This window comes from Lupinus angustifolius, unplaced genomic scaffold (genome assembly GCF_001865875.1).
Source record: "Lupinus angustifolius cultivar Tanjil unplaced genomic scaffold, LupAngTanjil_v1.0 Scaffold_162_1, whole genome shotgun sequence".
NCBI lineage: Eukaryota > Viridiplantae > Streptophyta > Magnoliopsida > Fabales > Fabaceae > Lupinus > Lupinus angustifolius.
In genome coordinates this window covers 264,411-276,438 of record NW_017728885.1, presented here as the reverse complement: position 1 = coordinate 276,438, position 12,028 = coordinate 264,411, and the positions used below count along the sequence as shown (strand labels likewise).

At 35.1% G+C, this 12,028-nt stretch overlaps 1 protein-coding gene across 2 annotated transcripts; it reads left to right on the top strand.

The window, feature by feature from the left end:
* Positions 1–2,895: 2,895 nt before the first annotated feature.
* LOC109342024 lies at positions 2,896–10,331 on the top strand. 2 transcript variants are annotated; one of them, XM_019579982.1, is made up of 7 exons: positions 2,896–3,264; positions 4,776–4,884; positions 6,260–6,422; positions 8,321–8,469; positions 8,563–8,714; positions 9,674–9,788; positions 9,900–10,331. In XM_019579982.1, exons 1-7 carry the CDS (start codon positions 2,948–2,950, stop codon positions 10,035–10,037), a joined length of 1,143 nt encoding a protein of 380 aa, XP_019435527.1. In that variant the 5' UTR covers positions 2,896–2,947; the 3' UTR covers positions 10,038–10,331. The 2 variants fall into 2 exon arrangements, with proteins under 2 accessions (XP_019435527.1, XP_019435528.1); XM_019579983.1 differs by lacking the exon at positions 2,896–3,264 and adding an exon at positions 3,706–3,833 and having other exon boundaries at positions 9,900–10,327.
* Positions 10,332–12,028: the final 1,697 nt, after the last annotated feature.

Genomic DNA, 12,028 nt, shown 5'->3' with positions numbered 1-12,028 from the left:
CAAAATCATTTTTAGATAACTTTGGAATTAAACCTAAGCTACTCAAATTTGAAATTGCACGTTTATTAATATGACAAAGTCTAGAATGCCAAATATTAAAATCACACAACATGTAAATAGAATCAGAAATTTTATTAATAGAAACATCAACATTTAATTTAAACACGCCTTCAGTGGCGTACCCTTTCCCAACAAATACCTCATTCCTAGTAAGAGTATACAAGTCTGCTCCTATGGTCTGAGTGAAACTAGCCTTATTAAGAAGAAAACCAGAAACTAGATTCTTCCTCATCTTTGGAGTGTGCATCACATCTTTAAGAATCAGAGTCTTCCCAGATATAAACTTCAACTCCACATCACCAGTTCCAGCAACAATGTGGTGTGGGAGTCACCCAACAACACCTTCTTATCATCAGCATCCGTGTATGTTTTAAACATAGCACAGTCATAGTAGACATGGCAGGATGCGCCAGTATCTACCCACCACCCATCAGTTCCTCCAACCATAGTTACCTCAGATAATACAACCACAAATGGTTCATCAACCATGTTGGCCTGTGGAGGACGATCCATAGGTTATTTCTGCACTTGTGTGCCATATGACATGGCTTCCCACATTTGAAGCAATTGTGTGCCATATGAGATGGCTTCCCACGATTGAAGCAGATGAATAGGTTGCCAGAGTCATTCTTAGCCGATGGCTTCCAATTCTTGTCCTGACTGATGTTCTTAGCCTTATTTCCACTGTGGTTCTGATTCTTGAAGTTAGTGCCAGAGGGCTTCAGAACCACACTTGAGAATTTCTTCTTAGTGCTATTGTTGGAGACAATCAACACCTCATCTTTCTGATCTTGCTTACGAGCCTCTTCTTCAATACGAAGACGAGTGATCAGAGATTCCAAAGAGATTTCTTTGGTCTTATGCCTCAGAAGGTTTTTGAAGTCTTTCCAACTAGGAGGCAGCTTGTCAATTATGACAACCACTTGAAATTGCTCATCTAAGGGCATACCCTCAGAAATGATCTCATGAGCAATTTTCTGAATCTCGTGGGACTGAGACTCTACTGATTTATCATCAGTCATTTGATACTTGAGGTAGCGACTAACATCACATTTCTTAGTCCCAACTTTCTCAGTATCATATTTTTTCTCAAGTGCATACCCAATTAATTTGGCGGACTTGTATGAGCTATAGTAATCATACAAATCATCAGACAACTCATTCAGAATGAAGTTCTTACATAAGTAAATACTTTCATTCCAGAGAGCTATTTCAATAGCCATTTTATCCCTTTCCTCTTTTTCAGCCTCATCCGACACCACTGAGATGTCAGTTTTCAGAACGTGGACAACCTTTCTCATAGTGAGGAAAAATTCCATCTTATGTTGCCAACGTTTGAAATTTGTTATGTCCCGTCAAACCGAAATGGCTTGTTCAGGTCATAGTTGTTCGATCCAGTAATATTATCTACGAATGCCATTGCAGTCGAAACGTCTTAAAATTGTTGTTTGCGTAGCTCGCAACAATTCTAATAGCACGAGATAATCTTTACTGGCTGAGTCACGACCAGGTCGCTCTCTTTAGGACGTTTCGTGGTACTGCTAAAATTGTGCAAGCAGACTATCAACCACGCCGTCCCCAGGATAAAACAACCCAGTTTTCTGTTATATGATTTCTTATTGCATTGTAAGGATCGTTCTCGAATACACCCACAATACTGACTACCAATGTCAGTTCTCAAATTCCCATAGTATGGCTACCCGTGCGAATTCTTTACCCACAATACTGACTACCAGTGTCAGTTCTCGAAATCCCATTTTGGCTGCCTGTGCTAATTCTTAAGTGCCACAGAAAGAAAGAGGGAGAATGTTGCCGGAAATGCGTCAACGAAGTATTAGGGGGAAAAAAGAAAAGTTGAGAGGAACGCCTTCAACTTGGTGCGAGTTCTAATGAGGGGAGGAGGCCTCTATTTATAGCGTGAGACCTCCAACGGATCCCCCATCCGACGGCCCAAAATAGTGGCCAAAACCCAAACGGTCACAAGATCTGACGGCGATCACACGGATCACAATCTCAATCCGAGATCCACTCCCCCACGCTTCTCACTCTCCAACCGTGTTGACTACGTCAAACACGTGTGGCATACGTGTGTTGACTTGGTCAACACACGGTCCAAGCCCACATAGCCTAAAAAAAATTAAATTAAATAAATGTTGGGTCCGAGCCCAAACACAAACCGAACCGGTTGGCTAACGGCAGCGGGGTGGTGGTACACGCGCATGTGGAGGGCTTTTGTTTGTATGAGTCTTCACTCACTCACAAAGCCCATTGTACCCCTTGGGGCACATCCCAATGATGAAACTTAAGGCTTATAAAGCCTTCAAACTTCCTTCCTCCAAGGAATGTGGGACTAGTGGGTTTTTTCTTTCACAAACTCAAAATTCACCATAAATGACTTCATTAATGTGCATTAAACCACTTTAAAAACTCATCATTTTTTAACAAATTCCAACATGAACATATTTCTTATATTGATCATCTCTAAACATCCTTGGTGAAGAATCCAAGTATATAGCCATTTTTGCTAATGTGATTCATAAACAAGGATCATGATTTATTGTCTTAAAAAATGTCTTAAATTATATTTTGAATTAATAAAACATATAATATCAATTGAAAAAAAAAATTCGTTATAGGCCTACACAAACAATCACATAAGAGTACATATGTCGTCTCATTTTTTGTACCACTTTATTATCTCTGTTTGTTTGAAAAAAATTATTTAAGTAAAAATTATAATTAGTAAATACTTTTTCAGCCAATCATATCTCCTGACATATGAGAGTGAGATAGTAGATGTGGACACACAAAATAATTGCACTAGGCCAGGAGTAAAGACTGTAGATACGTTCGTTTGAGCCTCTCGCTCAAACCAAAAATAACAACAATGTGGCGCACATTAGACAGCACCACCGCACAACTAACCCAGACCTTCAGAACCTTGTGCCTTCGTTCCAACTCTTCTTATTCATCGTCACTTCGCACTATCGTCACTCCCGCGCGCCGTTATAACTTTGCCTCTACTTTTGGTTTCTCCATTACACGGTTCGTTTCTTCTTCCGTTACTTCCGCGGGTTCGTTGGACTTGAACGACGCCGTTTCATGCTCTGTAGTTGATCATGGATTTGACGCTGTGGGTGGTGATGATCATCATCATGTTAAGCCTTCCACTATTCCTGTTAGAGCTTTCTTCTTCTCTACAAGGTCTGTCGTTTCTTCTTTTATTCTTGTCGTTTTGGATAAGATTTATACTGTTTTTTTCTGTATGAATTTGTTTGAATTGAAATTGGTTAGTGTGTAATGGTTTTGGTTTCAAGGGTATAATTGCAGTCCTGGAAAGTTTAAATTTTGAATCTTGTTATTACTGTTAATTAATCTGAAATTGGAAATGAAAAGTTTTGGGGCATGTGAGGTAAATGGTTTGGTTTCAAGGGTATAATTGCAATGCTGGAAAGTTTAAATTTTGAGTCTTGTTATATTGTTAATCAATCTGAAATTGAAAATGAGAGGAAAAAAATGGGGGTATGTGAGGAAAGGGAAGGTGAATAATTGGTTAATGAATAATGGGTAATGTGTTTGAGTTTATGGGAATAATTGTAGTTCCTATAAGTTTGAAATTTTAGGTCTGTTTTCAACTTCTGTTCTTAATAGTTTTGCTTGAGGTCGGCCAGGGAAGGTGAGGAATGAATCATCTCATGCCATGTAATCATATGGAAAACAGAGATAGGCTCGGAAGGATAAGACCCGAGCGAGTAAATGTGTAAAGTAAACAAGTAAGGGTGTATCCACATTCCACACTTAGGTTATTGATGAGTTAGGATTGTAATGGTAATTGCACTAAATCAAATGTTTATACACTCTTACTTGTTTCCTTTACACATTTGCTCACTTGGAGGAGCAATTTCCTCTAATTGTGACCATTATGTCTATCTCTATCATTCACATGATCGCATGACAAGAAAAAGTACGTGAGAGAGGGATCCATTCCCTGGAAGGTGTAGGCGTGATATCATCATGACTCTCAAGTACTGCATTTCTAACAATATGATAATCCATTATAGAGAAGGCAACAATTGTATTAAGAAAATTGTTAATTTGATGATTTCATGTAACTCAGCAAATAAGTTAACAATAATATGCTATTGTATGGGGCATATCTAGTGAGAACGTTCTGTATTTTAAGAAGGTAAAAACCTAACCTTGATTATAGAATCGTCCATGGATGGTCAGGACTAAAAGTTACTCAATGGCCACAAGATCACTTTTAAAAAACCACATGCATTTATGTTCTAATCTTGACAATTTGATTCAAATAAGATACAAATGGCCAAGATTCATTGTTCTCATTTCTCACAATAAGAAAGTGATCTCACTTGTTATGCTATATATATGATGATGCATTCTTATTGCTTCAAGGAAAGCAATTAGAAGTTTTGATTTGGTTATGCTTCTTTGAAGCGTTTCACGATTAATTGGTTATGTACAATCCTATTGTCATTGTCATAGAAAGACAGTCAGATTTTGAGAAATTTAAGAGCTTATTTTTCTTCAGTTACATTATGGAAGTTTAGGATGTGACTGGGCAAAGTGATCATGAGCTTTCATAATTAGATAATTGATTGATGCCATCTACCTGATAGCTTGCTGTTTTAGCTTGATGTTTCCTATATGTATATATTGAATTATGTTTCCCATGTTCCTTTCAATGGGTGTAGTATTGATTTGAAAAGCTTGGTGGAACAGAACAAACCAAACTTTGTCACACCATCATCACGAATGACTAATTACGTAGTTCTAAGGTTTGGCGATCTTTCTGATTCCAGGGTATGTCTCTCTTGGACTATGCTCTTATCTTCCCCACCCCACTATTTACCCATGTTCCGCCCTATCTTTTAAATATTTTTAATTGAAAATGTTGTGTTTCCTATAGGTTGAGGAATGAGTTATTCTGCCACTTTTCTTCTTCATGTATCTTTATCCTGAGTGCTTCATCAAGAAAGATGGAGTTAAACATCATAAATTGTAAACTTTATTGTTGGCAGTTAACACACATCAATGCATGTCAATCCACCTGTTTTGCTTTAATTTTATATGGAGGGAACAATGGTAATGTCGAAGTTTTACAACTTAAAATAGCTATTGGTTAAATTTTGTCCTTGTTTTTTGTTGGTTAAAGTTTGCATATGAAAAACACAATGAAACCAAACTCATGCCAAAGGCATATAATTTAGTACAGATACAGATTGCATCCTTTTAGAATGAGGTTTAGAAAAAGTTAAAGAAGGAGAAAAAATCATTTTTGTTCTTACATATTGGTGTTGGTAGAAGTTGCAGTGCCTTTGTGTGATTACTGCCAATATAAACATGTTTACATTGTAATGAGTTAATCTGGTTGTAGCCTTGGTCCTTTGGAACTAGTTTACCATGCCTATGCTTGTTATGGGTGGGGATATTCAGTTCATGTAATGTAAGTATTGTAAGAAGAGGTAAACATGCACGCTTCTGTAGTGTTCATGCTGGGGTTGAATAAACTATGAGTAGCATTTTTAGTACTCCTTCTGCTTGGTTTGGCTTGTTACAAAATGTGGGTTTTGGTAGCTGTAGTCAGGATAGTGAGTTCTATGAGGTACTTGAATTACATTTCTTTGCTAGGAGTAAGAATTTGGAGCTGCTAAATTGAGAGTGAGTAAGATTTAATGGTTACTAGTAGAACTTCATAAGCATTTCATGGTTGGCCAAGCCTCTTCAGAGAATTAATTTCTGATAAAATAGAGAAAGTATGACGTTTTTACTTGTTCAATTAACAACTTGTATATTCGGTGTCTTCGAGACCTGAATTCCAACTCCAACAACAATAACTATACAAGTAAAATAATAAAAAACATTTTAAAATAAATTTGAATCTTTGTTTTATATTTTTGAAAACACAATTTGTGAATAAAGTAAAACACTGTCATTTCAAATTTATAAATAAGTATTCTAGTATTCTATCTAACTTTTTTCTTCACCCAGCATGTAATGTAAGTGAGCATGTTTCTATACTTCTGTAAGAATTATTTTTACGGGAACCCCTTCAACACAATTTTGTACCTTTCTAAGTTTCTATACTTCGATGATCAAGGGTATTCTGTGCCTTTGCCAGTTTTGTAAATTTTGAACTCATAAAACCGGTGAAATTAACTGCAAGCTACTTTTCCAGGGTCTGGGTTCTGTTTTCTTGAATGGAAGCAGTGGCTGTTATATGGTGGTTTTCCAGTATGGCTCTATTGTATTGTTTAATGTCCTTGAGCATGAGGTTGATATCTACTTAAATATTATTGAAAAGCATGCATCTGGTTTGCTTCCGGAAATGAGAAAGGATGGTGAGTTCTTATATCCAATTCATATTTAAAATGTAAGGTATAATTTGTCATTCATCCAGTCTTCTAGACATATAATGTTCTTAAATATTATGCTTATTTGTCAAGGTTATCATTTTAAATGATTTTCAAAACAATGAAAAGAAAGAATATTATGGATTTGTAATGACTGAAGTGATGTTAGCATAATAAGATGTAAAAGATGGAAAAGTAAGAGTAGAGACCGAAAATAATGAGATTGACATTGATACTAATATGATGATAATGTGGTACAAAAGATAAACCCAATATACTAACAGTAGGCTCTAACTCCTAATTATGAAAAGACAAATAAGAAATAAATCTTAAGAGATCATCTAGGATACTTGAAAGTGTTTTATGATACTATAACAAGATATCAAGCTAAAGCTTACTCTTTAAGCATGTTACAACTAAACACACTAAAGGGAAGTGAACTAGAAAATATAAAGTGCCAAACAATGTTATAGTGGTTCGCTCGTGCTTGTGAGCAACTGATAATTATAAGAGGTCACTGTTGTTATTAAGGTTGTCAAAATCGAGACCCTACGCAGATCGCGAGACATGGGGGAGGCTAGGGGGGCAATTGTGAAATCCTAACACAGACAGTAACTGCCAAAACATAAATATATATTTAACACACACACACATCCAAAATTCCATATAAGTAAGCAAAAAGAATTCACATGCAAAATAAATACTAAGTTAAGCCTAAAACTCATAAGTCTTAATACATGCTCAAAATAAACCAAATTCATGAGATGGGCAATTTACTAAAATAAAATAGATAGTCCAATACTCTAACAAAACAGCGCCTAAACCAAATGCCTAATTAGATATTTGTGACAACAGATCATCAAGGTTTAATCATCCATGGCCACATCATTACTTTCTCCATCGCCAACTAGGTCATGGAATACATCTTCCACATCCATAGAATCTCCAAGTCATCTTCTACGCCCTCCAACTTGATCCAAATCATCTTGCTTGTCTATTTTCAACATCATCTACACTCAAATCATCGCCTAAAGCTATATCGTTTAGGCTATAATCAACAATAGATTTCCTAGGATAGGAGCTTTACTGTTGAGGATATAGTCGACGATAGATTTCTGAGGAGCTTTATCGTTGAGGATATAGTCAACAAGAGAATAAATTCAATGCATATATGAGAATGTTATGTTGGATGATTGGACACACTAAACATGATAGGATTAGGAAACAATACATTATGGAGAAAGATGGGGTAGTTCCTATTGTAGAAAAGATGGTATAATCGTGTCTTAGGTCATTTGAGAATGTGTGGGGGAACCGTTAGAATCCCCCCAATAAGGAGGGTAGATCAAATAGAGGTTAGTCCAATTTCTATAGGCGGAGAGAGGTCAAGAAAAAACATAGGCAAACAATTAGGAAAGATTTAGATATTAATGCTTTGTTGTTGGACTGATTTATGATAGAGTATTATGACATTGTTCGATCCACGTACCTTGCAAAAAATCATAGGATCATGCAATCATATGAGCAAGTTTGATCATGATGTTTCTCGTAGGATTGCATGATCCTACGATTTCTTCAACCTCTAGCAAGCCAATTAGTTGCAATACTGTCTTTGAGAATTGGGACTCAATCATAAGGCTTGTGATGTTTCAGAAAACTACTTTGTTTGCAATGTAGTTGTGTACACGATCAAGACTTTATTATTTTTATCATTTTTAACCAACTTTTTATGAATATGCAATTGCCATCTTATTGCGATAAGTGATAACATTTATTATTATAAAGTTCACTAGTTCAGCTTCGAAGATCTCAAAATGTTTTATAGGTTAACATGCTTTTTGTAAATGTTTCCACAGATTGACTTTTACTGTTATTTGAGATTTTAGAGTACGAGGTTAGAGAACAACAAGCTTTAAACACCTGGATGCAAGGTGGACTAGATTACATAATGTTACAATACTTGAATATTGATGGAATTCGTACTATTGGTAGCGTTCTAGGTCAAAGTATTGCTCTTGATTACTATGGACGGCAGGTATGGTCAACATCTACCTCGGATTTTCTGATATGTAGATATACCTTATTCTGGTGTCATTCCTCTAACGGCTACTTTCTACTTTTATTCTAGGTTGATGGAATGGTTGCAGAATTTACTGACATAAACCGTGAGATGGAAGCAACTGGAAAATTTAAAATGCAAAGGAAAAAGCTTTTCCAGTTAGTGGGCAAGGCAAATTCAAATCTTGCTGATGTGATTCTTAAGCTTGGACTATTTGAGAGGTAACAATTCTGTAGTTCCAAGCTTCCAATTTTTTCAAATGTATCTGGTGAAAATACATATTTGAATGATGTATTACTTTGGAGCAGTTTTGCCTGATTATTGGTTGTATATTTCGGTTTGGGTAAATATAAAACTTGAGGAGGGTAAAATTTTTGGCAGTGTGCATTTTATGCAGTTCTTTGTACATGTTGCATGATAATGCAAATCTATGTTTTATATAAAAAAGGTAATAAAAATAATGCAAATCTGTGAAACAAAATCTAGTATTTCCTTTTTTGAAAAAAAAGACAATTAATTGGATAGGATTATGCTATTGGTTCGCACTTTGTTGTATTCCCAAATCTTTCTGCCCATTGTTTGTCACTTGTCTTGTTGATTCTGAGTGTAGCAATCATTTATTTCTACATTGTACTATTGCTAGATATTTATGATGGAGAGACTCTGGTTTGGTGAGTGATTGATTTGTCTAGTGCTTGGAGCATTTTTTCTTTGTCCTCTACCTCTGGCAACTTCGCTACCGTTCATCTAATCTACTCCTTCTTCTTATGTGCTTCTAAGATGAAATATGTTATTTGAACTGTGTTTAAATGTTATCCGGTCCTCTAGCATGAAGAACCAAATTGTGGATTATGACATTATGTTCATGGCAAACTTGATGCATGTCTTTTCTAGTGATTCATTGTATTTTAAGTTTTCGAATGTAATAGAATTTGAAGAAGTAAATTAGAAATGCATGTTTCCTATGGTAATAAATCAGAAATGACTTTTGTGTTGTCTTAGAGAACAAAGTTTAGTGGAGGGTTATCCCATTGCAAGGTTTAGGTCTAGCCACCTTATGTTTTAGGGCAATCCAGTAGGAATCCGACCAAGTTATTTTCGTCAAAGCTGTTTGTGCCTTTGATTGTAAACCTCTGATCATGTTTTGCATGTCACTTTTTTTTGTATATTGTTTTTGCAGATCAGATATTGCTTGGAAAGATGCGAAATATGCTCAGATATGGGAGTATCTCCGGGATGAATTTGAATTAACCCAGAGATTTGCAAGTCTTGATTTCAAGTTAAAATTTGTGGAGGTGCAACTTCTATTACATACTTGTTCACCTGATTCTAATCTGGTCTTTTTGTGACCTCTTTTTCTTTATTCATAGTTACACATTGTAACATTTTGGATACTAATTTTGCAGCACAATATCCGCTTTCTTCAAGAAATTCTTCAAAATAGGAAATCTGATTTCTTAGAGTGGCTGATTATTGCATTGATTGGTGCTGAAATTCTTCTGTCTCTCTATGACATAATCCATCGCTCTGCCATGCAACTTTAGCAGAATTTCTGTCTCGCGGGTCGCGGCAAATAAGATGGACATTCTTCTTAAGGGATGCAAAACATACTAGCAGTTGGTGGCACATGCTAAGAATACAAACTCTGATTCTTGTAAATAGCCATTTGAAAGCACCTGCATGTTTTGCTATTTTTCTTTTCTGTCTATTACATAAAGTATCTATTCAATTTTGAAAATGAAAGTTTGATATTGGATATGTTGCCATAAAATTAGAGGTGGGAAATGTAGGAGTGAATTGTTTATTGAACTTTTTCTGTAATTTACACCAATTTCCAGCAGGAATAACAGAATATTAACTTTTTCTACAGTTGCTTATGCAATCTGCATTCTTATATTACAGAACAAGAGATGGATTTGAAAAGTTAGAAATAACATTTAATAAATTTATTGTAATTTCTGATGACTATGATTAAAACCCGTTCTCATTTACCTTTTAAGATTCGTTGGTTCTAACTTTTAGTGTTTACAAGTTGGTAAGGAAGTAGAAATAAATCATCATCCTGGGATGACAAAAAAATAGGAAAAAATCATGTCCCATCATCATCACAAAAATACTCCTTCAGAGAGTAGTGTTGATCAAGATTGAAACTTGGAAGGGTGTAATCTCACTTATTTTATAAACCAAGTAACATGTTAAAAAATATGGGAGCACGCTCATAATATATGCCGCTGAGTCTGGATCCTCCCGTAATGGAAAGGCCAGTACATTATAAGATCATGACACGTGGTAGGGTGATTATTCAGTAAAAATAATTAAATTTTAATTAAAAAAGATAAAAATTCCTAAATCCCTTCTCATCTTGCACCTCATCTCTCTACCCTCTCCATACTCTCTTCTTCCACATACTGTCCCCATAACATTGTTTCATAATTCACGTGAAAGTGAAATGCATCACATTTGGTTATGCTTTTCTATTTTTATGGTAATTCCGGTAAACAACCAGAGCACCGACACCATAATGCATCACTATGCCACGACGGTGCAATCCAGGCGATGACAACAGAAGCTAGAAGTGTACAATGAGATTCTCCAACGTCTCAAGGATTCTGACAGCAAATTAAAGAAGTTATGCAACCTGGCTTGGATGATCTGCTTTGAGCTCACTTTAGTAAAGGTCCCCTCATAAATAAGAATAAGGAAGAAGAAACTTTGTGATTTGATTTTCTGGATGCAGAAATTTTTTATTTTTCACACAAAAACTGTTTCTCTAGTAATGATAAACATTTGTGGAATAAGAGGATATGGAGAGGGTAGAGAGATGAGTTGTAGGATAAGAAGGGATTTAAGGATTTTTATCTTTTTTAATTGAAATTTAATTATTTTTACTGAATAATCATAACCATTAATTTTTTACCCTGCCATGTGTCATGATCTTATGATGTACTGGCTTCTCCATTACTGGAGAGGATCCAGACTCATGCCACTTTATGTTATGAGATATGATCGGTTGAGAAAACTACATTGAAGTTAAAAATATAGTTACTAATATTTTTCTGATCAATTATAACTATTATTGCAATTTGGGCAAAGCCTATGAGACATGTCCACCCATACTTATTGAGCGGACATGTATGAAAAATGTGTCATCCATCCTAAAATATCCGTCCAACATACCCTATTTGTTTGCGGGCATTTTAAACAAGCAAAAATAGGCAGCTCACTGACGTTATTGGATAATGTTTTAAACATAAAGTATGTATATGTATATGTATTTTGTCAAATGTGAGAATGTCTATTTGTTATATATGTATTTGTATATCAAATGTAAGAAATTATTATCATTTTCTTATTATATATATGTATATGTATTATTTCTTTTGTATTTTATATAAATTATGTAATATGCATATTTTATATTATACATATGCATTTATATTTTAAGTAGTGTCCCATTTATATGGTTGTTCATTATTATAAATACATTCGTATATTTATATACAAATTATATACTCTTTATTTTGTAATTATATTT

Coding starts and splice junctions, on each gene's coding strand:
- LOC109342024 (XM_019579982.1), top strand. CDS start 2,948: ATGTGGCGCACATTAGACAGCACCACCGCACAACTAACCCAGACCTTC. Junction 8,470..8,562: donor TTGATTACTATGGACGGCAG/GTATGGTCAACA, acceptor CTTTTATTCTAG/GTTGATGGAATGGTTGCAGA. Junction 8,715..9,673: donor AAGCTTGGACTATTTGAGAG/GTAACAATTCTG, acceptor TTGTTTTTGCAG/ATCAGATATTGCTTGGAAAG.